This window comes from Xenopus laevis, chromosome 3L (assembly GCF_017654675.1).
Source record: "Xenopus laevis strain J_2021 chromosome 3L, Xenopus_laevis_v10.1, whole genome shotgun sequence".
NCBI lineage: Eukaryota > Metazoa > Chordata > Amphibia > Anura > Pipidae > Xenopus > Xenopus laevis.
The window spans coordinates 155096077-155120152 of record NC_054375.1 but is presented as its reverse complement, the minus strand read 5'-3'; the positions used below and the strand labels follow the sequence as shown (position 1 = coordinate 155120152).

At 40.0% G+C, this 24076-nt stretch overlaps 2 protein-coding genes across 2 annotated transcripts; both read right to left on the bottom strand.

Moving 5' to 3' along the window:
- Positions 1-9954: 9954 nt before the first annotated feature.
- LOC108710449 (vomeronasal type-2 receptor 26) lies at positions 9955-15494 on the bottom strand. Its single transcript, XM_041585685.1, has 4 exons — positions 15373-15494; positions 14810-15101; positions 10946-11069; positions 9955-10862 (listed from the first exon to the last, which is right to left on the bottom strand). The coding sequence occupies exons 1-4, from the start codon at positions 15492-15494 to the stop codon at positions 9955-9957; spliced, it is 1446 nt and encodes a 481-aa protein (XP_041441619.1).
- A 4053-nt stretch (positions 15495-19547) lies between these two features.
- Positions 19548-22549, bottom strand: LOC108710448 (extracellular calcium-sensing receptor). The gene is made up of 4 exons (XM_018251586.2): positions 21911-22549; positions 21593-21820; positions 20539-20662; positions 19548-20455 (listed from the first exon to the last, which is right to left on the bottom strand). The coding sequence occupies exons 1-4, from the start codon at positions 22547-22549 to the stop codon at positions 19548-19550; spliced, it is 1899 nt and encodes a 632-aa protein (XP_018107075.2).
- Positions 22550-24076: the final 1527 nt, after the last annotated feature.

Below are 24076 nucleotides of genomic sequence, written 5' to 3'. Positions count from 1 at the left end.
GTGATATTGCAGTCACTGTTATTCTTCCATATAACCAAGAGATGGTGCTGTGTGATATTGCAGTCACTGTTATTCTTTCATATAACCAACAGAGGGTGCTGTGTGATATTACAGTCACTGTTAATCTTTCATATAACCAACAGAGGGCGCACTGTTATTCTTTCATACAACCAACAGATGGCGCTGTGTGATATTGCAGTCACTGTTATTCTTTCATATAACCAACAGAGGGCGCACTGTTATTCTTTCATATAACCAACAGAGGGCATTGTGGGATATTGCAGTCTCTCCCCAAGTGTACTGTTGGTATAGGAATGATTAAAAGTGACTGCAATCTCAGCTACTCGGGTCGGGTACCGCTGACCCGAGTATAAGCAGAGGTAGACTTTTTCAGCACATTTTGGATGCTGAAAAACTCGGCTTATACTCGGGTATATACAGTACCACATCATAAAATGCAATCAAATTCATCTGACATGACCTATCCTTCATAACGCCATGCTGATTGTTGCTCATAATGCCATTCATTAGGACAAAATTTTGAATGTGATCCCTTAACAAGCCTTCAAATAATTTGCCCACCACAGATGTCAAGCTTACTGGCCTATAATTGCCAGGCTGAGATCGTAATCCCTTTTTAAATATTGGAATAACATCAGCTTTTCTCCAATCCATAGGCACCATACCAGATGACAGTGAATCTGAGAAAATCATAAATAAGGGCTGGTCTAAGACTGAACTAAGCTCTCTCAGAACCCGGGGGTGTATGCCATCAGGCCCTGGAGCCTTGTTTACATTAATTTGTATTAAAGCTTTTTGAATCATATCCTGAGTCAGCCACTGACTAGATTGAGCTGAACCATTCGTGCAATTAAAAAGTGAGCTTGTGAACCCAGACTCCTCTATTGTATACACTGAAGAAAAGAACTGATTTAACACATTTGCCTTATCTGTATCTGTTACAACCATACTGGTACCATTATTTAATGGAGCAACACTCTCAACCTGCATCTTTTTACTATTAATATATTTAAAAAACTTTTTAGGGTTAGTTTTCACCTCCACCGCAATTAACTCTTCATTTCTTTTCTTAGCCTTCCGGATTGCTGATTTACAACATTTATTACAGTGTTTATATTCATTAAATGCAGCTTCTGTCCCAAAAGATTTGTAGTTTTTAAATGCCTTTCTCTTCTTGCCCATTAACCTCTTTACTTCTGTATTAAGCCACACAGGATGATTCTTAGAGCTTCTACATTTAGTCCTTAAGGGAATAAATTGAGAACAATAATGATTTAATATCATTTTAAAGGACAACCATTTCTGTTCTGTGTTTTTAGCTGAAAACCTAATGCCCCAATCAATGCTCTGTAGGGCAGCCCTCAAGGCACTAAAATTAGCTTTTCCCAAATTCATGGTTTTTGTTGCCCCAGTATATTTTTGTTTTTTGCACCAGACATTAAAAGATATAACCTTATGGTCACTATTACCCAGGGGTTCAATGACTTGCACATTTGCTATAAGTTCTGGCTCATTTGAGATCACTAAATCAAGAATAGCATTTTTTCTGGTAGGCTCCTCAACAACCTGTGCTAAAAAATTGTCGTGCAATAAGTTTATAAACTTGTTCCCATTAACTGATCTGGCAGTACCGTTGCTCCAGTCAATATCTGGGTAATTAAAATCCCCCAATATCATTACTTTACCTAAACTAGCAGCCTTTTCTATTTGCATTAGGAGCTTTGTCTCTTCCTCCTCACTTACATTAGGGGGTCTATAGCGACTCCTACAATTAATTTGCTGGATTCTTTACAATTGGTGAAGAACTCCACCCATAAGACTTCTGCCCCCTCATTTTCTTACATAACCTCCTCCTTTATATGAGCTTTTAAATCCTGCCTAACATACAGACATACCCCTCCTCCTTTTCTATTGCCTCTATCCCTCCGAAACAAAGTATAGCCACTGATATTTACTGCCCAGTCATGTGACTCATTCAGCCATGTTTCGGCCACACCAATCACATCATATTTTCCTTCCAACACCAGCACCTCCAGCTCTCCCATTTTACCAGTCAGACTTCTTGCATTTGTAAACATACATTTAATACTGGTACCAAGGTAATGGGTAGTCCAAGGTTCCTGGCCTTGGCTGAAGAGGAGGGAGGCCTTATCCAAAGTAATGCTCAACCAGAGATGGAGTTATTCTTTATGAATAGGGATATTCCTCAGCACTCACAGAAAGGTGGTTCTGGTACAGCCAGTGCCTCAACATGTCTTCAGAATCCAGTGTACAGAGGCCAACACTGGGATAAACTTGCTGGCCCCACCAAGTGTTCATTGCTGTGTGAACAGGTAGTCTCACTGCAGGCACTGTTATACTCTGGGTGTAACATGGAATCTCAGGGGAGGGACTGTTATACTCTGGGTGGAACATGGAATCTCAGGGGAGGGACTGTTATACTCTGGGTGGAGCATGGAATCTCAGGGGAGGGACTGCTATACTCTGGATGGAACAGGGAATCTCAGGGGAGGGACTGTTATACTCTGGGTGGAACATGGAATCTCAGGGGAGGGACTGTGATACTCTGAGTGGAACAGGGGAATCTCAGGGGAGGGATTGTTATACTCTGGGTGGAACAGGGGAATCTCAGGGGAGGGACTGTTATACTCTGGGTGGAACCGGAATCTCAGGGGAGGGAATGTTATACTCTGGGTGGAACATGGAATCTCAGAGGGAGGGACTGTTATACTCTGGGTGGAACAGAGAATCTCAGGGGAGGGACTGTTATACTCTGGGTGGAACATGGAATCTCAGGGGAGGGACTGTTATACTCTGGGTGGAACATGGAATCTCAGGGGAGGGACTGTTATACTCTGGGTGGAACATGGAATCTCAGGGGAGGGACTGTTATACTCTGGGTGGAGCATGGAATCTCAGGGGAGGGACTGTTATACTCTGGATGGAACAGGGAATCTCAGGGGAGGGACTGTTATACTCTGGGTGGAACATGGAATCTCAGGGGAGGGACTGTTATACTCTGAGTGGAACAGGGGAATCTCAGGGGAGGGATTGTTATACTCTGGGTGGAACAGGGGAATCTCAGGGGAGGGACTGTTATACTCTGGGTGGAACCGGAATCTCAGGGGAGGGACTGTTATACTCTGGGTGGAACATGGAATCTCAGGGGAGGGACTGTTATACTCTGGGTGGAACAGGGAATCTCAGGGGAGGGACTGTTATACTCTGGGTGGAACATGGAATCTCAGGGGAGGGACTGTTATACTCTGGGTGGAACCGGAATCTCAGGGGAGGGACTGTTATACTCTGGGTGGAACATGGAATCTCAGGGGAGGGACTGTTATACTCTGGGTGGAACAGGGAATCTCAGGGGAGGGACTGTTATACTCTGGGTGGAACTTGGAATCTCAGGGGAGGGACTGTTATACTCTGGGTGGAACAGGGAATCTCAGGGGAGGGACTGTTATACTCTGGGTGGAACATGGAATCTCAGGGGAGGGACTGTTATACTCTGGGTGGAACATGGAATCTCAGGGGAGGGACTGTTATACTCTGGGTGGAACAGGGAATCTCAGGGGAGGGACTGTTATACTCTGGGTGGAACATGGAATCTCAGGGGAGGGACTGTTATATTCTGGGTGGAACAGGGGAATCTCAGGGGAGGGATTGTTATACTCTGGGTGGAACAGGGGAATCTCAGGGGAGGGACTGTTATACTCTGGGTGGAACATGGAATCTCAGGGGAGGGACTGTTATACTCTGGATGGAACATGGAATCTCAGGGGAGGGACTGTTATACTCTGGGTGGAACACGGAATCTCAGGGGAGGGACTGTTATACTCTGGGTGGAACAGGAAATCTCAGGGGAGGGACTGTTATACTCTGGGTGGAACAGGGAATCTCAGGGGAGGGACTGTTATACTCTGGGTGGAACAGGGAATCTCAGGGGAGGGACTGTTATACTCTGGGTGGAACATAGAATCTCAGTAAGGGACTGTTATACTCTGGGTGGAACAGGGAAGGGACAAGGTTAATGTAATATGCCGCTAATAAACTGCAAGAAGAAACGTGAACATCAGCTAAGACTGGAGCAACGTAGATTGCACTAGCAGCATAGATAGGGGTAATGACAAACAGGTCGCCCCTTGTTCTGTTCACATTACTTGTTACTCTGAGGTAGTGTGACATACAGATAAATCATTCAGTCAAGTTGGGTGTCAGATTTTCATTGACAAATCTAATATATCTTATAGGGGGGCTCCTTTTCCTATCAGATATATTAGAGCTCACTCAAATAACTGATTCCATTACAAACAAAAACATATAAAATAACTGAATGGCACAAATCCTGCATGTAGAGAGACATAACTTTTAATTGAATAAATACAGAGCGTGTCTTAATTACTATAAATGTATATTAAATTATAATTTTTGCAATAGTTCCCCTTTAAGAATATTAAGGATACACCAACAGTTCTTCCTGGTACAGTTGGAGCTGCTTTGTTTCTGGTCTGGGGTCTCTGAGGGAGGACAGAGACCCTCACAAAATGACGGCTCAAGGTAAAAGATGTAAAAGGGCAATATATAGTGAATAAAGTACCCCCAGTTGTAAAATATAAGGATATTATATGTTACCGAGGAGTTTCATGACCATATAAAAACACAAGGCCGAATCACCGCCTCACCAGCTGGCGCATGGGGACTATCCTGGCCTCTCGTCCTTTCCACAACGCCACCGCTATCACACAAACTCAAAACTTGTTCTTTTTTTAACTGAAACAGCGATTTTTTGCCTTTTTTGTAAATTTGTGATATTAATAAATCTGAAAACAAAAATAAAAGATTTTGATTATTAACACTTTCCTCCACCGTTGATTACAAACGACAGAAGCATAGCTGCAGTCATAAATATATATAGTATGCCCATAATAGTTGGAGAATTCTAGCGGGTATTAAACTCTAGGGAGGCATTAAACTGTATTAGCATAAATCATGGGGTGAAATGGGCCTAAGCAGTTATATATCGTTTAATGCGTGGCCCTACCAGATATTTCCTCCTCTTCATGCCGGTTGCTTCTATTTTAATATTAGAAGACAGACTTCAGATGTGTTGTTGATAGAGGGGTGGATCTTCCGACAGAAAACCATGACCTTCAAATTATGACTTGGACTGCTGGGTGAAACAGGGAATCTCATGGGAGGGACTATTTTCCTGTGTGGATTGAAGCTGTCATAGTGCTCCTCAAGTGTCATAGTCTGGTTCCTCAAGGGAAGGACCATTAAAAATGACCAAGTGTTTAAAAAGATTATAGGGACACTGTCACCACAGATGTACCCCGTAATAATGAGTTTTCTACCCATAATAATGTATTATATGTTATGTACCAATGTTAGCCTTTGTTTTGTTATATATACAAACAATCTTAACCTGATGTGGCTATCGATAGTTTGCCATTGAAACTCTAGCTCCCATTTAATAGTAATTGAGTATGATAAATTTCGAAATTCAAATTTGAAATCAAATTAAAACTGGAATCGAGTTTGGATAATTCACAATTTAATTTTGAATTCGAATTTTCACTTTGACCCTTAATAAATCTGCTCTTAGGTGTCAGTCATCTTTAAATACTCTAACTATGTCCAATAGAAGGTCTACCTTGCTGCAGTTCCTGGGTGACCATTTTCCAGTTTTAATAATTGTTCTACCAATTTATGCTTTTTACTTGCCTGGACCATACTTTTTGAGTAGATAAGATCAGCCACATCACACACAGAAATGACTGTTAAATACACCAAACCCAATGATCCAGTTGAACACCCTTACTCCTGTCCACTTTCTTAACCTTCTGCCTGGTTTACTTTAAAGGCAATGACAACAGTGTTGGTAAAAAAAATGGCAAAAACCATCCCAAATGACACCTGATGCAGAAGACACATTTCAGGTTGTGGGTAACCAATGAACCCTAAAGAACAAAGGAAACAGAGGAACAGGCAAAGCAGGAGAAGGCAGCTAATGGCATAATTTTTTGCTCAGACATTTGGTGTTCTTTTATATTGAATAAAAAGTTCCAGAATAACAAGTGAAAGTGCAGAAGAGATGATGGAAATGGCTGCTAAGCTGTAACCCAAAGTTTCTTCATAGTAAAGGTACTCTAGTGGTAAGCATCTGTCCTGCTGGAAATTTGGCCACGTGTCACAGGAACATGGATGACATTCCACAGCATCTAAAAAGTGAACTCACTTAAATAATATTCACAGTACATTGAAATAATATTCACAGTACATTGAAATAATATTCACAGTACATTGAAATAATATTCCCAGTACCTGCGTGGCTTGAAATGTGTCCATGGGGATATCAGGAACAATCATGGCAGCAAGATGGTGTTCCTGAAACAATCACCTTCCTAAATCCTTGGACAGCACTTGGATAGAGGAACCTAATAATAACCATAGAATTTTTTTAACATTTTTTTTATCATTCTAAAACAACTTCACATACTGAGTATTTATTGAAGACATTTCACTACTCATCCGAGCAGCTTCTTGAGTTCAACTGACTGGTCTGGGAAATCCTCGGCATATAAATCCAATCCAATCACAACGGCACATTGTCATTTTTCAGAGAGGTGACATCTGAAACTCACAGAGATTGTGAATGCTTTGTAGATTACCAAGGTATCATGCAACTCCTAGAAACAATTGTTACTTGTGAGAGTTGCATGAATGGAAGTGTGAAGGATGTGTGAAACCGCCGGGGTACAGATGTTAGAACAGCATTATATGAAGCAGACAGGTGGGGTCGAAGGCCCCCACCACTGTTCAGGGATGGTTTTTCCACCACAACCTGTTCCATCCTGCCCTTGGAACCCAAACACCAGTTCACTATGTCATAGACAGCTGGAGGCTTCTGTTTTCCATTGAAAAATATATTAATTCCATCTTTGGTCTTAAAGTTGACATTTTGAATACAGTTAAAAGTTAGTAAAGAAAAGGTCTCTTACCTGCCAGGACTGAAATGATCTGATGTTGGCACACCTGTCATGATGGAATGGATCAATTCCAGGTGGGCATCAATGTTGGGGAACAGCCCTGGTTCACATTTGGGGTTCCAATCCATCCCTTAGGTGTTCAGTTGAGTTGAGGTGAGGTGCTCTATGCTGGTTTATGAGTGCTCCTTAGGCAAAAAACACTTATGGATCCCCTCGAGTGCTGTTATTTTTTTTTTACCAATATAGTATTTTAATCTGCTCCTCCCTATATGTGTGACTCAGGAGATGTGATTTTGGGAGGGGGTTATGAAATGTCTGGCTATATAAACCATCTCTATATTTTTGGCCATGTAGTGTATTTAGTGGAGTAGTGGATTTGTGACTAATCAATTGTGTGTGTTTTGAAAAAGAGTTAAGTTACCCTTTAAACCTGGGGGTTAAAATGTGAGTTATCCTATTTGCCCAAAAACAGTCAGCACCAGTCCTTGCAGCCACATTTCCTACTCCCAAGATTAAACTTTTTCAGATGCGTATCAATAAGTGAACTTGCTTACCAAATTGATTAAACAATTGCAGCAGCACTCCAATGTTTTTTTGTTTTTTAGAAGTTTTAATTTTCAGCTTGATACATCCATAACAAACAACAACAAACAGTTCAAATATGTGGCGGTCTGTCATATCCATAAATAATTATCACATGTGAATTGCCGACCTAAGTTAGGTCATGGAAGTATTAGTCAAGCTTTTTTAATTTAAGAGGGTTATCGGGGAAGGGGTAATAGAGGGAGAAGGGGGGGGGAGGCCGAGGGATGCATACCATAATGGTCTCGTTATATATAGCTTGTAGCACACTAAATATGGTCCTGGACATATGCTGCATCAAATTCGTCTAACCAGGGACCCCAGATAGTCCCAAACTTGTCTGGACATCCTCTACTCAAATAGGTTAGTTTGTATAGGGGATGAGCTTCATTTATAAGCGATTTCCAGCTTTTTAGGGAGGGGGCTCTAGGCAGCTTCCAAACCAAGGTAATTGCCTTCCTTGCATAAAAATATAGCAACCTTAATAGAACACGTTGGTATTTGTCAGGTGTGATATTTTCAATCAAGCCCAGAAGGCATGCCTCCGGTGTCCGCACACATGGCATATTGAGAGTTTGCGTTACAAAATTCACCACCTTGTCCCAGAATCTAACCATCTGCGGGCACGTCCAGAAGGTATGTAAATAAGTACCTGGATCCGTTCCGCATTTAAAGCATGTGTTGTCTGCTTTAAGGCCCTTGGAGTGCAGCCTCCCTGGGGTAAGATAAGTTCTATGTATCATACGATATTGTATTAGAATATCATTGCTACTTATCACAGATGGCAAATATGAGTGTGTAATATCATCTCAGTCGTCCAGGTCAAGGTGTGGTATCTCCTGCACCCACTTAGTATGACAATGTGCATAAGGATTGCCCCTTTGTTTATTAAGAATGTTATAGATGCGGGATACTAACTTCCCCTGATTTGGTGACCTCAAGGTTTCCTCAAGTAGAGAGGGAGAGATCCTGGGGGAGGTCGGGAACTGGCTAAGTGCTGCATGTCTTATTTGAAAGTATCTGTACCACATGTTTCTAGGAAGCTTACATTCTGCTGCTAGGTTCACATATGACTTAAACCCCTGGTTGTCATAGAGCTGACCAATATATTTTATATTGTATCTTGCCCAGAGTACTGGGTCTGGTATTGTCTGAAAGTGTCTCAATTTGGGATTGCACCATATAGGTGTGTAGGGGGAGATGTCATTTTGGCGTGTTTTGTCTTATTTAAGGGCTGTTTCCCATATTGGAGGTAACATCTTTAGAGTTGAGGGGGGGCAGCCCCTATTTGTAGTACCCCGGAGCACTGTATTAGTGAGTGCATCAATAGACCCGGCTGCTTCTGCCAAGATAGGGAAGGCGTCATTCTCTGCTGATGAGTTAAGGCTCCATGCTACATACACTAGTTGAGCCGCCAAATAGTAAAGAAGAAAATGTGGACAAGCAAGACCTCCAAGTGTTTTAGGGGCTGTCAATGTTTTAAGACTTATACGGGGTTGTTTATTGCCCCAGATAAATGCACCTGTGAGTGATTCAAGTTTGGTAAAGAGGTTGAGAGTTGGAGAACTGGGGACTTATGGAATAAATACAATAGTTTGGGGAGTACAACCATTTGTAAAATATTAATGCGTGCAACCATGGCAACGTTTCGGGCTAATCCAGCACTTTATCAACTTGATAAAGGGCTGTATTAGCCCGAAACGTTGCCGTGGTTCCAAAATTAAAAGTTTTTGATCAAACATCGGAGTGCTGCTGCAATTGTTTAATCCATGTGTAGAGAACCTGCAGAGAGGAGTATAGCGTGCACCCGAGGCTTCAAACAGCGAGTTATGTGAGTGTGGCACTTTACTTTTGACTTTGCTTACCAAATGGGTCACAACCTATCAATGGGATAAAACAGAAGTGCATGGGGACCCGCCCAAAGCATTTTTTGGTCCTGATGCAAAGGGTCCTACTATTTCATCAGTTTGCTTAAAAGGACTGTGTGCTCACTGAGCATAACTAAACTGTACATAAAGAACTGCACCAATAGTAAAACCTCATTATTGAGAGGGAGGGCTGGTTACTTGTCTTCTTCTGGATCCACTTGCAGCATGTGTTGCAATGGTTGAACTTGACGTATACAATTTGACTTTAAAACTTGACCTACTTTTTGTGGTTTTGAATTATTTGAAAATGTTTAATGTTTGAAATGTTTAATTTCCTATGGCTCTTTAATAATACAAATTTATGTAGATACAGCCTGAGCAAATTCTGCGTTAGAGCTGGAATTTAAGGCAAACATTTAATGAAGGAAACAATATACAGAAACAACTCCTTCCATGATCCCTTCATCTAATCTCAAAGACGTTTTGGATTATCACTGGGCTCTGCCTCTTCTCATGAGAAGTTCTCTGGAGTTCATATCAGGTGTTAACAATATAATGTAACACTTTGGCATAAAAATACAGGCCACCATAGCCCAGGTAGAAGACAAGATGGCAAAGATCTCCATGGCTACAGTGTATTTTCCCCGTGCGCTGAAGTATGCTGGGATAAAGGATATCCAGACAGTGAGAAAGGCCAGCATGCTAAATGTAATGAATTTGGCTTCATTGAAGCTGTCAGGGAGTCTCCTAGCCAGGAAAGCAACAATGAAACTGATAGAAGCCAATATGCCGAGAAATCCCAGCATGCACCAGAAAGCAATGGGTGACCCTTCATTGCAGTTAATTATGATGACTCCAGGTTGGGTTATGATATCATACTCTGGAAATGGAGGGGAGAAGGAAAGCCACACTATGCACACAGATAACTGAATACACATGCAAAACACAACAACACAGTAGGACACCTTCACACTTGTCCACCTTTTTAACCTACTGCCAGGCTGAATTGCAGTGAAAGCTATAACAACAGTAATGGTTTTAGCCAGAACACTAGAGATACACAGAGAGAAAACCATCCCAAATGCCACCTGGCGCAGAAGACACATTTCAGATTGTGGGTAACCAATGAACCCTAAAGAGCAAAGGAAACAGAGGAACAAGGAGAGCAGGAGAAGGCAACTAAGGGAATAATTGTTGGCTCGGACAACTGGTGTGGTTTTATGACACATAAAAATGCTCACAATACAAAGTGGAACAACTGAGGAAGAAATAGAAATTGCTGCTAAACTTAAACCCAAGAGTTCTTCATAGGAGAGAAAGTCTATTGCCTTTGGGATGCATTTGTCTTGTTGAAAACTGGACCATGTATCCCATAAACATTGCTCACACATTACAGCATCTAGAAAGAAACCAAATATTATGTTTCCCATGTTCATTCAGTAAAAGAAACATGCTAATAATCCAAAAGGTTCCAATTCTTACCTGTTTGGTTTGATATTTGTCCTTGAGGACACCGAACACATTGGAAACAGCAGATTGGTTTTCCTGGTAATGTCAACTTTGTAAACCCTACTGGACAGCTTTCACTGCATCTGGAAAGAGGAATCTATGGCATAAAGAATCCAATATTAGAACCTAATGTTGGATAGATAATGATATCAATACTCAAACAAAGGATCTGATGGTGAACCCTCTTCTTTTTGCAATTTGCATTGTTAGAGTGAAATAGTCACCATGCAGACCGTAAAATATTTGGTGGAAAATATAGTTTAGGTAACGTTTGGAGGCTTGTCATTAAATCAGAATTGTCTCTTGACAAAGTCTGTTTACTTTAGCTTGGGATTTCTTAAGTTAACTCGAATTTTTTGGGATCAGACACTCTTTTTACAATTTCTAAGAATTACCAGAAGTTTGAGTAACCACAAAATCACAGATTCAAAACATGTCTGCACATATCTGGTTTAAAAAATAAAAAGAAGAAAAAGTACCTTACTTGCTCAAAACTCGCTCAGCAGTCTCTCAATTATTCCAACTACCTATTGGACAATATCTATGTTAACGTGCAATGTTACTGATTACCCTATAGTAATCACAGAAAACTTAAAGGTATAAAGTGCAGTGCTGTAATTTAAACAGTTAGAACCACCAATTAAATTAAAACTTATTTTAATTAGAATTAAAGTGCAGGTGCAATACAGTTCATTCTGTTAAATATAGTAAAGCTTAAAACCATATGGTGATATGATCCTTACTAGGATCAATTATACTTCACAATAAGTTATATCCTTTACAATGCACTACGTATCTTGACAGCGCTATATAAATAAATGATGATGAAAAAATTATGATGATGACAATGAGGTGTATTATCAAATAAATTGTTAATATGCCCACATCCAATTAGATTGGAGAATTAATTGAATTAACTTGAATTCATTCAAACTTAAAAATTAATTCATTAAGTTTAAAGTGCTTAGCAGTGCTTGACAATTAATGATAAATTAGGTAATTGATTTGAAAGAGACCACAATTAATAGGATAAATATTAAAAAAAACACACAATGCTCAGGTTCAAAGGTTAAGACAGAAATTGGAAAAAGGAGAAGGTGGAGTTGTCCCAAATCTACTACCTAAATTTTTTTTTTCCTTCCCTGGGACACCACAAAGACAAAGAAGGCAGAGTACCCGGGACTGTGGTCTCAATTTTAATTCTAAATCCTAGACTGAAGAGAGCTATGAAAGATTAAAAAACCACAAATCCATGGGCTCCTGTGAAATTAGTATCAGAGAAAAGGAAGTAGTGAACCGAGCACTGGTTGAAGTTTTATCTTCCCCACCCCTTCTATTCCGTCGAATCTGGATTGTCTATGAAGATTTTTATTCATCCAGGTCATGATATACAGTATCTAGTAGAATTAAGTCTACAGCAACTAGAATGTTTGAGTTTTCTTAAAGACATTTCACCACTCATCTGAGCTGAAGAAATAACAATGGTAAAAGCCGGTCCGATGAGTAGTTTTCATGAAAAGTCGAAAAGGCCAGTTGCTTTCGATTTAATTCTACTAGATACTTATCTGGATTGCTTGGCAGTAGGACTCTGTGACCCTGATAAGGCTTCTCAAGTCTGTGTGATACAGCAGGCAGCAGTGAGAGGCTACATGCTAAACTGTTTTTAGTACACTATCTAGGCATTGGTTGGTAAGTTTGTTTGGAGTCTTCAAGGCTCTTCAAGATTGATGTGTGATTGTGTTTAACATGGCAAGGGTTATGCTACAATTATTAACTTATTTTCAAGAGCACTTCACTGCAAACCCAAAGAGCTAAAAACATCTATGAGAAGTAAAAGTTAAACCAAACTGGTAAGAATTTGAACCTTTTGGTTTATTGGCAAATTCTCAATTTTGTCTATGCCTAAAGCATGATAAAGTGAATATTTTTCTCATACCTGAGTTTCACCAGTGTTCCATAATATTGAAGATGTGTTCACAGGTAATTTCTTCCCATCTGGTGCACCTGCATCATAACTCCCTACAATAATCTGCTCTGTAGAGCCCTTAGCACTCACCCGCCAGTTTATAATATCATAAATTGGTGGGGGGTTCCCTTTAGCATCAAAAATATATGGTTCCCATCTTTGGTTTTAAAATTGACATGTTTAACATAGTAGAAAAGCTGAGAAAACAAGAAAGGAAAATAATGAATGAAGAGAACACCAACATCAGATGAGAAGTTGGCAGCTGAGGAGAAGGAGAATGGTCTCTTACTTGCCAAGGTTGGAAAAAGGAGATGTTGGCACAGCTCCCATGTTGAAATGGTCCTTTTCCAAGCTGACAGTCATATAGATTATGCAGGGCCCAAGCAAATGCATAAACTGCAGTGTAGACATTGAGAGAAAGTCGAAAGTCTGTTTTCAACATGACATTCCCCAACTTTTCTTTCCCTGTACATGGCTGGTGTGAGACATTGTTGGCTAAATCATCCTGGTCGAGCCACTTACAAGAGAAAGCTTGTTCCCAAAATTCCTTTATGAATGGATCGTGAAGATATGAAGATGGATTGAGGCTTTCAAAGTACTCTGCAAACCCAGATATCTGACCAGCGTGGATGCTAAAGCCAACTGAGCCCACCATAACAGTCTGAAATATTTTTGCAGAGACTAAACTGGAACTTGTCCAGGCTTCACTGCCTACCCAGACTATGCCAGTCACATTCTGCCTCAAGAGTTCTCCTAGCACAATAAAAAAATCAGCGTCAGAGGCCATCGCAACTACAACCTTAGCTGTTGACTCTCTCAGGATCCGAACAATCTGGGGAGCATTCCTGTCAGGCTTGCTGGTCATTATATCTACAAAAAATGCAACACAAGCCCCAGCTTTGAGCACTTCTTGCTTTACCACCTGCATCGCATATTGCCCATAGTCATTGTCAGTTGCCAAAAGACCAACCCATGACCAACCAAACTTAGAGACAAGCTGGGCCAATCCTTTCATTTGAAACTCGTCACTAGGTATAGTACGGAAAAAGGAAGGAAACAAGGCTCGGTTGCTGAGAAGAGGACTGGTTGCATAATAACTTATCTGTAATTAAATCAAAAATAAATAAGTAAACTGACCAATCCATGATTCAGGCTCAGGCATGCACCCACATGCCTCTTTCTTCATTGAATCTGATATGTAATGATATAACAATAACAAGACAAGATAAAACAATACAGGGGACATAAATGGAGGTCCTGGAGACCTGATACAACATTATTGCTGAGCCCCCTCCATGTCATGTCATTGTCAGATTTACATGTCCCCGTTTGATTGCAAATGCCATTTTGTGGTTTCACATTAGTTGATGAATATACAATAATTTGGTGACTGCAAACACTGTTAGAACAATGCAATGAATGAAAAGTAAAATATACCATTACTGTAAGGCAGGTGTCCCCAACCTTTTTTTTTATCTATGAGCCACATTGAAATGTAAAAAGAGTAGGGGAGCAACACAAGCCTGGAAATAGTTCCAGGGGGTGCTAAAAGAGATATTATTGGCTATTTGCTAGCCTCTATGTGGATTGGCAGTCTACAGGAAGTTCTGTTTGGACAGTTTGCATAGTTTTTATGCTACAAAAACTTGCCTCCAAGTCCAGAATTCAAAAATAAGAACCAGCTTTGAGGCCACTGGGAGCAACTGTCAAGGGGTTGGTGAGCAACATGAGCCACTGGTTGGGGAACTCTGCTTAAAGGGATTATCCTAGTACACTGATTTTTTTGTGATCAATAATGTTATTTTATTCAAAGGAATTGTGATGTTTGCAGCATATATAGCACCTTCCTGGGTATTAACAGTTACTCTTACTTGTGGGTAATGCTGAAGTCCTAAGATCTGAGCCATCAAAATAGCCCGGGTGGAGGCGGAATCTCCAATAATACCAGCTAGATGTGACTCTCTGTTGCAGTGATAATTTGGGGTGAGCTCCTGTCTCCCTGATAACATCCAGAACATTCCTTGTGCTGTGCGTCTCATGGCCGTGCAGGTGTCAAATATCTGGAAACCCAAAGTTATATTGGGGAGAAGCTCAGGGTTTTTGTTGATCTCCTGCACAGCGAACATCAGGGCATGCATACCTTGGTAAGATTCACTTCCGAATCTGAGGCAAGGAGAAAAAGATTATATCACATGAATTTCTCATGTACAGTAATAAAAAGTAGCAATAACATTTGGACGAAACTGTAGTGGGCACGTCACTAGATGCTTATAGCAGAATGGAGCTCTGGCCACATGCCTGATTATTAAGTAGTTTTGACACAATTTGCCACTGATCCACACCATGTACAGACTGGTTTGACTTTGTGTATTATGTAGAAAAAAAGCAAATACAATGCACTGAAAAGAGGTAACAAGGTAAAAACATGATTTACGTGTGACACTGCAGGTCGGTGGGATTGGTGGTGAATAGGGGTTGGATATAATTCCTGTTCACGTGAATGACAAAGGTTCCCCCAATAATAATATCTCCTGGTTGACTCAGAAAACCACTCATGTTGCCACTGGATAAACTGCAGGATTTCCCAGATTCCCAGCAAGAGCCCACAGCAATGGCTACAGAATAAAGGAGAACAGTCACAGGCTGGAGGCCACTAATAGTTGTGTGACACCTTTGTCTTTTGGTGTTCATCGCTAACAAGTCTGACTATGGCACATGCACAGGATAGAGATCTTCTCAAGGAACCTACAGTGAATGTAACACACTCATGGACACAAAATTACAAGACCCTTGTCTATAAGTGCACCACACGCTCAATGTGCACACCCTTAATTTCTATCCATGCTGTACACTACACTACTTTTATACTGTATATGTACCATAGGATTGATACATGGACTTCTGGGAACACAGACATTAATTATGTTGTGTTTGTTAATTATACTTTGTAAATTACATTTTCCAATCTTTCCCTCTCACTTTGCTTGAATCTCACAAGGGGCCCCTCCTCTGTACAGCAGTGATGTGATTAGTTCCTTACAAACCATCTGAACTGGGAACCTCCTCAAGAGATTATTTATTTATAAAAAGATTCATTATTATTGTCCTTTATTTATATAGTGACACTATATGGTGCAATGATTTACAGAGAGTGGTCGTCATTCATAAATAATTACTTGTTGTATGTTTGTAATCATCTGCTAATTAAACATACTGAAATCATATAAATATAGTGAAAAAGGTAATGGGTAGTCCAAGGTTCCTGGCCTTTGCTGAAGAGGAGGGAGGCCTTATCCAAAGTAAAGCTCAACCAGAGATGGAGTTACTCTTTATGAATAGGGATATTCCTCAGCACTTACAGAAAGGTGGTTCTACAGCCAGTGCCTCAATATGTCTTCAGAATCCAGTGTACAGAGGCCAACACTGGGATACACTTGCTGGCCCCACCAAGTGTTCATTGTTGTTCCTGTGTGGATTGAAGTTGTCATAGTGCTCCTCAGGTGTCATAGTGTGGTTCCTCAAGAGAACGACCATTAAAAAGGACCATGTGTTTAAAAAGATGATAGGGACACTGTGACCACACATGTACCCCGGAATAATGTGTTTTCTACCCATAATAATGTATTATATATTGTGTACAAATGTTTGCCTTTGATTTTTTATATAAATGTGGCCATCGACAGTTTGCCATTCAAACTCTAGCTCCCATTTAATAGTAATTGGTCATTCCACCTTTTTTTTCTGTACGAATATCTCAACTTATTTGTTTTACACCTCAGCATGTTTTTATATTGGGTTTTTATATCACATTCACAGGCAAGTTGAAATGTATTATTAAATTAAATTGTTTTAAAGTCGGATGCATTGAATAAACGTGACAACTCGAATTTAATTTGATTTGAGTTATAAAAACTTGATTAGAGTTTTTTTCTCCAAAAAAAGGCTGCAAACAGTACCAGATTGATCCCTGGACCTCTCTCATTGACTTATACAGTAATTTGGCATGTTTTAAGTAGTGAATAGTTGAATTTGAGTTCTTAAAGGGCCAGAGTATGATAAATCTCGAAATTCGAATTTGAAATCGAATTAAAACTGGAATCAAGTTTGGATAATTCACAATTCAATTTTGAATTCAAATTTTCACTTCGACCCTTAATAAATCTTCTCTTAGGTGTCAGTCATCTTTAAATACTCTAGCTATGCCGCAATAGAAGGTCTACCTTGCTGCAGTTCCTGGGTGCCCTTTTTCCAGTTTTAATTATTGTTCTACCAATTTATGCTTTTTATTTGCCTGGACCATACTTTTTGAGGAGATAAGATCAGCCACATCACACAAAGAAATGACTGATAAATACACCAAACCCAATGATCCAGTTGAACACTTTAAACAATGAGGTGTAGGATGGAGCACACAGTACGCAGACTCTGCTGCAAAGTTTTTATTTAACACAACATGTTTCGGATCGTCAAGGATCCTTTTTCAAGTGAAAACGGATCCAGTTGAACAACCTTAACCTTCTGCCTGGTTTGATTACTTTAAAGGCAATGAAAACAGTCATGGTTATGGGCAGAACACAGGAGATGCAGAGAGCAAAAACCATCCCAAATGCCACCTGATGCAGAAGACACATTTCAGGATTTGGGTAACCAATGAACCCAAAAGAACAGAGGAAACGGAAAGCAGGAGAAGGCAGCTAATGCATAATCATATGCTCAGACAATTGGTGTTCTTTATATTGAATAAAAAGTCCCAGAATAATAAGTGAAAGTAGAAGATGATGGAAATGCCTGCTGAGATCTAACCCAAAGTTTCTTCATACGAAAAAAGGTACTCTCGTGGTAAGCATCTGTCCTGCTGGAAATTTGGCCACGTGTCACAGGAACATGGATGACATCCACACCATCTAAAAAGTGAATTCATTTAGTTTTCATTCAAAGAATGTGATAGAGGTTGTGTAAGAACTTTGAAACAATATTCACAGTACCTGCGTGGCTTGAAATGTTTCCATGGGGATATCAGGCACAATCATGGCAGCAAGATGGTTTTCCTAAAATAATAACCTTCCTAAATCCTGAAGGACAACTTGGACGGCACTTGGATAGATGAACCTAATAATAACCATAGAATTATACATTTATACAGAAATCATTTTTTAACATCATATCTAGTATAGGTATTTCTAAAACAACTGGACTTACTGAGTAATCATTGAAGATGTTTCACTACTCATCCGAGAAGCTTCTTCAAGTTCAACTGATTGATGTGGTAAATCCTCGTCGTATAAATTCTTCCACTAATCCATTCACAATGACACATTGCAACTCTTCAGAGAGGTGACATCTAAAACTCACAGAGATTGTGAATGCTTTGTAGTTACTGTGATAGGATTACCAATTCGTCATGTAACTCTGAGAAACAGGTGTTATTTGTGAGAGTTGCATGAATGGATGTGTGAAGTGTTCTGAATCCACCAGGGTACAGATGTTAGAACAGCATTGTATGTAGCAGACAGGTGTTGTCAAAGGCCCCTGCCTCTGTTCAGAGATGGTTTCTCCAGTTGGACATCTTCTAAAGAGTTTACCTTGTCTTTTAGGAGTAAAAGATGTATATCCTCTTACCTGAGATTCCTTATTGACCCATGTAACAACCTTTATTTCTACACTCAAAGTCTCCTGATCTGGGGAGTTCAAATCATATCTCCCAACCACAATCTGCTCTATCTTGCCCTTGAAACCCAGACGTCAGTTCACTATAAACAGCTGGAGGGTTCCCTTTTACCAAAGATACTTCCATCTTTGGTCTTAAAGTTGACATTTTGAACACAGTTAAAAGGTACTTAAGAAAAGGTCTCTTACCTGCCAGGACTGAAATAATCTGATGTTGGCACACCTGTCATGATGGAATGGATCAATGTGCACCGATGTTGGGGAACAGTCCTGGTTCACATTTGGGATTCCAATCCATCCCTTAGGTGTTCAGTTGAGTTGAGGTGAGGTGCTCTATGCTGGCCCATGAGTGTTCCTTAGGCACAAAACACTTATGGATCCCCTAGGGTGCTGTTATTTTTGTACCAATAAAGTATTTCAATCTGCTCCTCCATATATGTGGGACTGAGGAGATGTGATTTTAGGAGGGGGTTATGAAATGTCTGCCTATATAAACCATCTCTATATTTTTGGCCATGTAGTTTTTGGTCCTGACACAAAGGGTCCTACTATTTCATAAGTTTGCTTAAAAGGACTGTGTGCTCACTGAGCAGAACTAAACTGTACATAAAGAACTACACCAATAGTACAACCCTCATTATTGAAAGGGAGGGCTGGTTACTTGTCTTCTTCTGGATCCACTTGCAGAGTGTATTGCAATGGTTGAACTTGACCTTTACAATTTGACTTTAAAACTTGACCTACTTTTTGTGGTTTTTGAATCATTTGAAATGTTTAATTTCCTATGGCTCTTTAATAATATAAATTTAAGTAGATACAGCCTGAAATTTGCATTAGAGCTGGAATTTAAGGCAAACATTTAATGAAGGAAACAAAATATAGAAACAACTTCTTCCATGATCCCTTCAGGTATATATCTAATCTCAACAAAGTTTTGGACTATCACTGGGCTCTGCCTTTTCTCATGAGAAGTTCTCTGGAGTTGATATCAGGTCTTAACAATATGATGTAACACTTTGGCATAAAAATACAGGCCACCATAGCCCAGGTAGAAGACAAGATGGCAAAGATCTCCATGGCTACAGTGTATTTTCCCCGTGCACTGAAGTATGCTGGGATAAAGGATATCCAGACAGTGAGAAAGGCCAGCATGCTAAATGTAATGAATTTTGCTTCATTGAAGCTGTCAGGGAGTCTCCTAGCCAGGAAAGCAACAATGAAACTGATAGAAGCCAATATGCCGAGAAATCCCAGCATGCACCAGAAAGCAGTGGGTGACCCTTCATTGCAGTTAATTATGATCACTCCAGGTTGGGTTTTGATATCATACTCTGTAAATGGAGGGGAGAAGGAAAGCCACACTATGCACACAGTTAACTGAATACACATGCAAAACGCAACAACACAGTAGGACACCTTAACGCTTGTCCACCTTTTTAACCTGCTGCCTGGCTGAATTGCAGTGAAAGCTATAACAACAGTGATGGTTTTAGCCAGAACACTAGAGATACACAGAGAGAAAACCATCCCAAATGCCACCTGGCGCAGAAGACACATTTCAGATTGTGGGTAACCAATGAACCCTAAAGAGCAAAGGAAACAGAGGAACAGGGAGAACAGGAGAAGGCAACTAAGCAAATAGTTGTTGGCACGGACAACTGGTGTGGTTTTATGACACCTAAAAATGCTCGTAATGCAAAGTGGAACAACTGAGGAAGAAATAGAAATTGCTGCTAGACTTAAACCCAAGAGTTCTTCATAGGAGAGAAAGTCTATTGCCTTTGGGATGCATTTGTCTTGTTGAAAACTGGACCACGTATCCCATGAACATTGCTGACACATTACAGCATCTAGAAAGGAACCAAATATTATTTTTCCCATGTTCAATTAGTAAAAGAAACATGCCAATAATCCAAAAGGTTCCAATTCTTACCTGTTTGGTTTGATATTTGTCCTTGAGGACACCGAACACATTGGAAACAACAGATTGGTTTTCCTGGTAATGTCAACTTTGTAAACCCTACTGGACAGCTTTCACTGCATCTGGAAAGAGGAATCTAGGGCATAAAGAATCCAATATTAGAACCTAATGTTGGATAGATAATGATCAATCAATCAATAATCAAACAAAGGATCTGATGGTGAACCCTCTTTTTTTGCAATTTGCATAATTAGAGTGAAATAGTCCCAATGCAAACTGTACAATATTTGGTTGAAAATATAGTTTTGGTAAATTTGGAAGGCTTTACATTAATTCAGAATTGTCTCTTGACAAAGTCTGTTTACCTTAGCTTGGGATTTCTTGAGTTAACTCAATTTTTTTGGGATCAGACACTCTTTTTACAATTCCTAAGAATTACCAGAAGTCCGAGTAACCACAAAACCGCAGGCTCAAAACAAGAGCACATATCTGGATTGTCTATGAAGATTTTTATTCACCCAGGTCATGATATACAGTTTCTAGCAGAATTAAGTCTACAGCAACTGGAATATTTGAGTTTTCTTAAAGACATTTCACCACTCATCTGAGCTGAAGCAATAACAATGGTAGAAGCCGGTCAGATGATAGTTTTCATAAAAAGTCGAAAAGGCCAGTTGCTTTACACTTAATTCTACTAGATACTTATATGGATTGCTTGGCAGTAGGACTCTATGAGCCTGATGTGATACAGGAGGCAGCAGTAAGAGGCTACATGCTAAACTGTTTTTGGTACACTATCTAGGCATTGGTTGATAAGTTTGTTTGGAGTCTTCAAGGCTCTTAAAGATTGTTGTGTGATTGTGAGGTTTAATATGGCATGGGTTATGCCACAATTATTATCAAAAGCACTTCACTGTGAACTCTATTCCAAACCCAAAGAGCTAAAAACATCTATGTGAAGTAGAAGTTAAACCAAATAGGTAAGAATTTGAACCTTTTGGATTATTGGCATATTCTCAATTTTGTCTATGCTTAAAGCATGATAAAGTGAATATTTTTCTCATACCTGAGTTTCACCAGTGTTCCATAATATTGTAGATGTGTTCACAGGTAATTTCTTCCCATCTGGTGCACCTGCATCATAACTCCCTACAATAATCTGCTCTGTAGAGCCCTTAGCACTCACTCGCCAGTTTATAATATCATAAATTGGTGGGGGGTTCCCTTTAGCATCAAAAAATATATGGTTCCCATCTTTGGTTTTAAAATTGACATGTTTAACATAGTAGAAAAGCTGAGAAAACAAGAAAAAAAAGTAATGAATGAAGAGAACACCAAAATGAGATGAGAAATTGGCAGCTGAGGAGAAGGAATGGTCTCTTACTTGCCAAGGTTGGAAAAAGGAGATGTTGGCACAGCTCCCATGCTGAAATGGTCCTTTTCCAAGCTGACAGTCATATAGATTATGCAGGGCCCAAGCAAATGCATAAACTGCAGTGTAGACATTGAGAGAAAGTCGAAAGTCTGTTTTCAACATGACATTCCCCAACTTTTCTTTCCCTGTACATGACTGGTGTGAGGCATTGTTGGCTAAATCATCCTGGTCGAGCCACTTACAAGAGAAAGCATGTTCCCAAAATTCCTTTATGAATGGATCATGAAGATCTGAAGATGGATTGAGGCTTTCGAAATACTCTGCAAACCCAGATATCTGACCAGCGTGGATGCTAAAGCCAACTGAGCCCACCAAAACAGCCTGAAATATTTTTGCAGAGACTAAACTGGAACTTGCCCAGGCTTCACTGCCTACCCAGACTATGCCAGTCACATTCTGCCTCAAGAGTTCTCCTAGCACAATATAAAAATCAGCCTCAGAGGCCATCGCAACTACAACCTTAGCTGTTGACTCTCTGAGGATCCGAGCAATCTGGGGAGCATTCCTGTCAGGCTTGCTGGTCATTATATCTACAAAAAATGCAACACAAGCCCCAGCTTTGAGCACTTCTTGTTTTACCACCTGCATCGCATATTGCCCATAGTCATTGTCAGTTGCCAAAAGACCAACCCATGACCAACCAAACTTAGAGACAAGCTGGGCCAATCCTTTCATTTGAAACTCATCACTAGGTATAGTACGGAAAAATGAAGGAAACAAGGCTCGGTTGCTGAGAAGAGGACTGGTTGCATAATAACTTATCTGTAATTAAATAAAAAATAAATAAGTAAACTGACCAATCCATGATTCAGGCTCAGGCATGCACCCCACATGCCTCTTTCTTCATTGAATCTGATATGTAATGAGCATCAGATGGTCTGTGGTCTCATGTCTTTCATTGATTTCACTTTAAATAATCATAACAATAACAAGACAAGATAAAATAATACAGGTCCTGGAGACCTGATACAACATTATTGTTTATCCTTCTCCATGTCATGTCATTGTCAGATTTACATGTTCCCGTTTGATTGCAAATGCCATTTTGTGGTCCCAAATTTACAAAATATTTGTTGGGATTATATATGTGTTTCAGATTAGTTGATGAATATACAATAATTTGGTGACTGCAAACACTGTCAGAACAATGCAATGACTGAAAAGTAAAATACACCAATACTGTAAGGTAGGTATCCCCAACCTTTTATATCTATGAGCCACATTGAAATGTAAAAAGAGTAGGGGAGCAACACAAGCCTGGAAATAATTCCAGGGGGTGCTAAAAAGGGCTGTTATTGGCTATTTGCTAGCCTCTACGTGGACTGGCAGTCTACAGAAAGGCCTGTTTGGCAGCTCGCATAGTTTTTATGCTATAAAAACTTGCCTCCAAGTCAATAATTCAAAAATAAGCACCTGCTTTCAGGCCAAGAACAGCCAAGGGGTTGGTGAGCAACATCAGCTAATAATTGGAGAACACTGCTGAAAACGATTTCTAGTACACTGGATTTTTTGTGATCATTGGTGTTATTTTATTCAAAGCAATTAGGCTGTTTCCAGCAAATATGGCACATCCTTGATTTCCTGGGTATTAACAGTTACTCTTACTTGTGGGTAATGCTGAAGTCCTAAGATTTGAGCCATCAAAATAGCCCGGGTGGAGGCAGAATCTCCAATAATACCAGCTAGATGTGACTCTCTGTTGCAGTGATAATTTGGGGTGAGCTCCTGTCTCCCTGATAACATCCAGAACATTCCTTGTGTTGTGCGTCTCATGGCCGTGCAGGTGTCAAATATCTGCCAACCCAAAGTTATATTGGGGAGAAGCTCAGGGTTTTTGTTGATCTCTTGCACAGCGAACATCAGGGCATGCATACCTTGGTAATACTCACTTCCAAATCTGAGGCAAGGAGAAAAAGATTATATGAAATTTCTCATGTACAGTAATAAAAAGTAGCAATAGTATTTGGACAAAGCTGTAGTGGGCACGTCGCTAGATGTTGATGCTGAGAGACCACATTCCTGATTATTTAAGTAGTTTGTACACAATTTGCCACTGGTCCACACCACGTACAGACTGATTTGACTTTGTTTGTTTTGTAGAAAAAAATACATATT

Bases quoted from the DNA above. Each gene is read 5' to 3' on its own strand.
- LOC108710449 (XM_041585685.1), bottom strand. From the start codon at position 15,494: ATGAGTGGTTTTCTGAGTCAACCAGGAGATATTATTATTGGGGGAACC. The intron at 11,070-14,809 runs GTAAGAGTAACT...TTTATGCCATAG, and splicing joins GACTTCAGCATTACCCACAA to ATTCCTCTTTCCAGATGCAG. The intron at 10,863-10,945 runs GTAAGAATTGGA...GTTTCTTTCTAG, and splicing joins ACAAATATCAAACCAAACAG to ATGCTGTAATGTGTGAGCAA.
- LOC108710448 (XM_018251586.2), bottom strand. From the start codon at position 22,549: ATGCAGGTGGTAAAACAAGAAGTGCTCAAAGCTGGGGCTTGTGTTGCA. The intron at 21,821-21,910 runs GTAAGAGACCAT...TTGTTTTCTCAG, and splicing joins CCTTTTTCCAACCTTGGCAA to CTTTTCTACTATGTTAAACA. The intron at 20,456-20,538 runs GTAAGAATTGGA...GTTCCTTTCTAG, and splicing joins ACAAATATCAAACCAAACAG to ATGCTGTAATGTGTCAGCAA.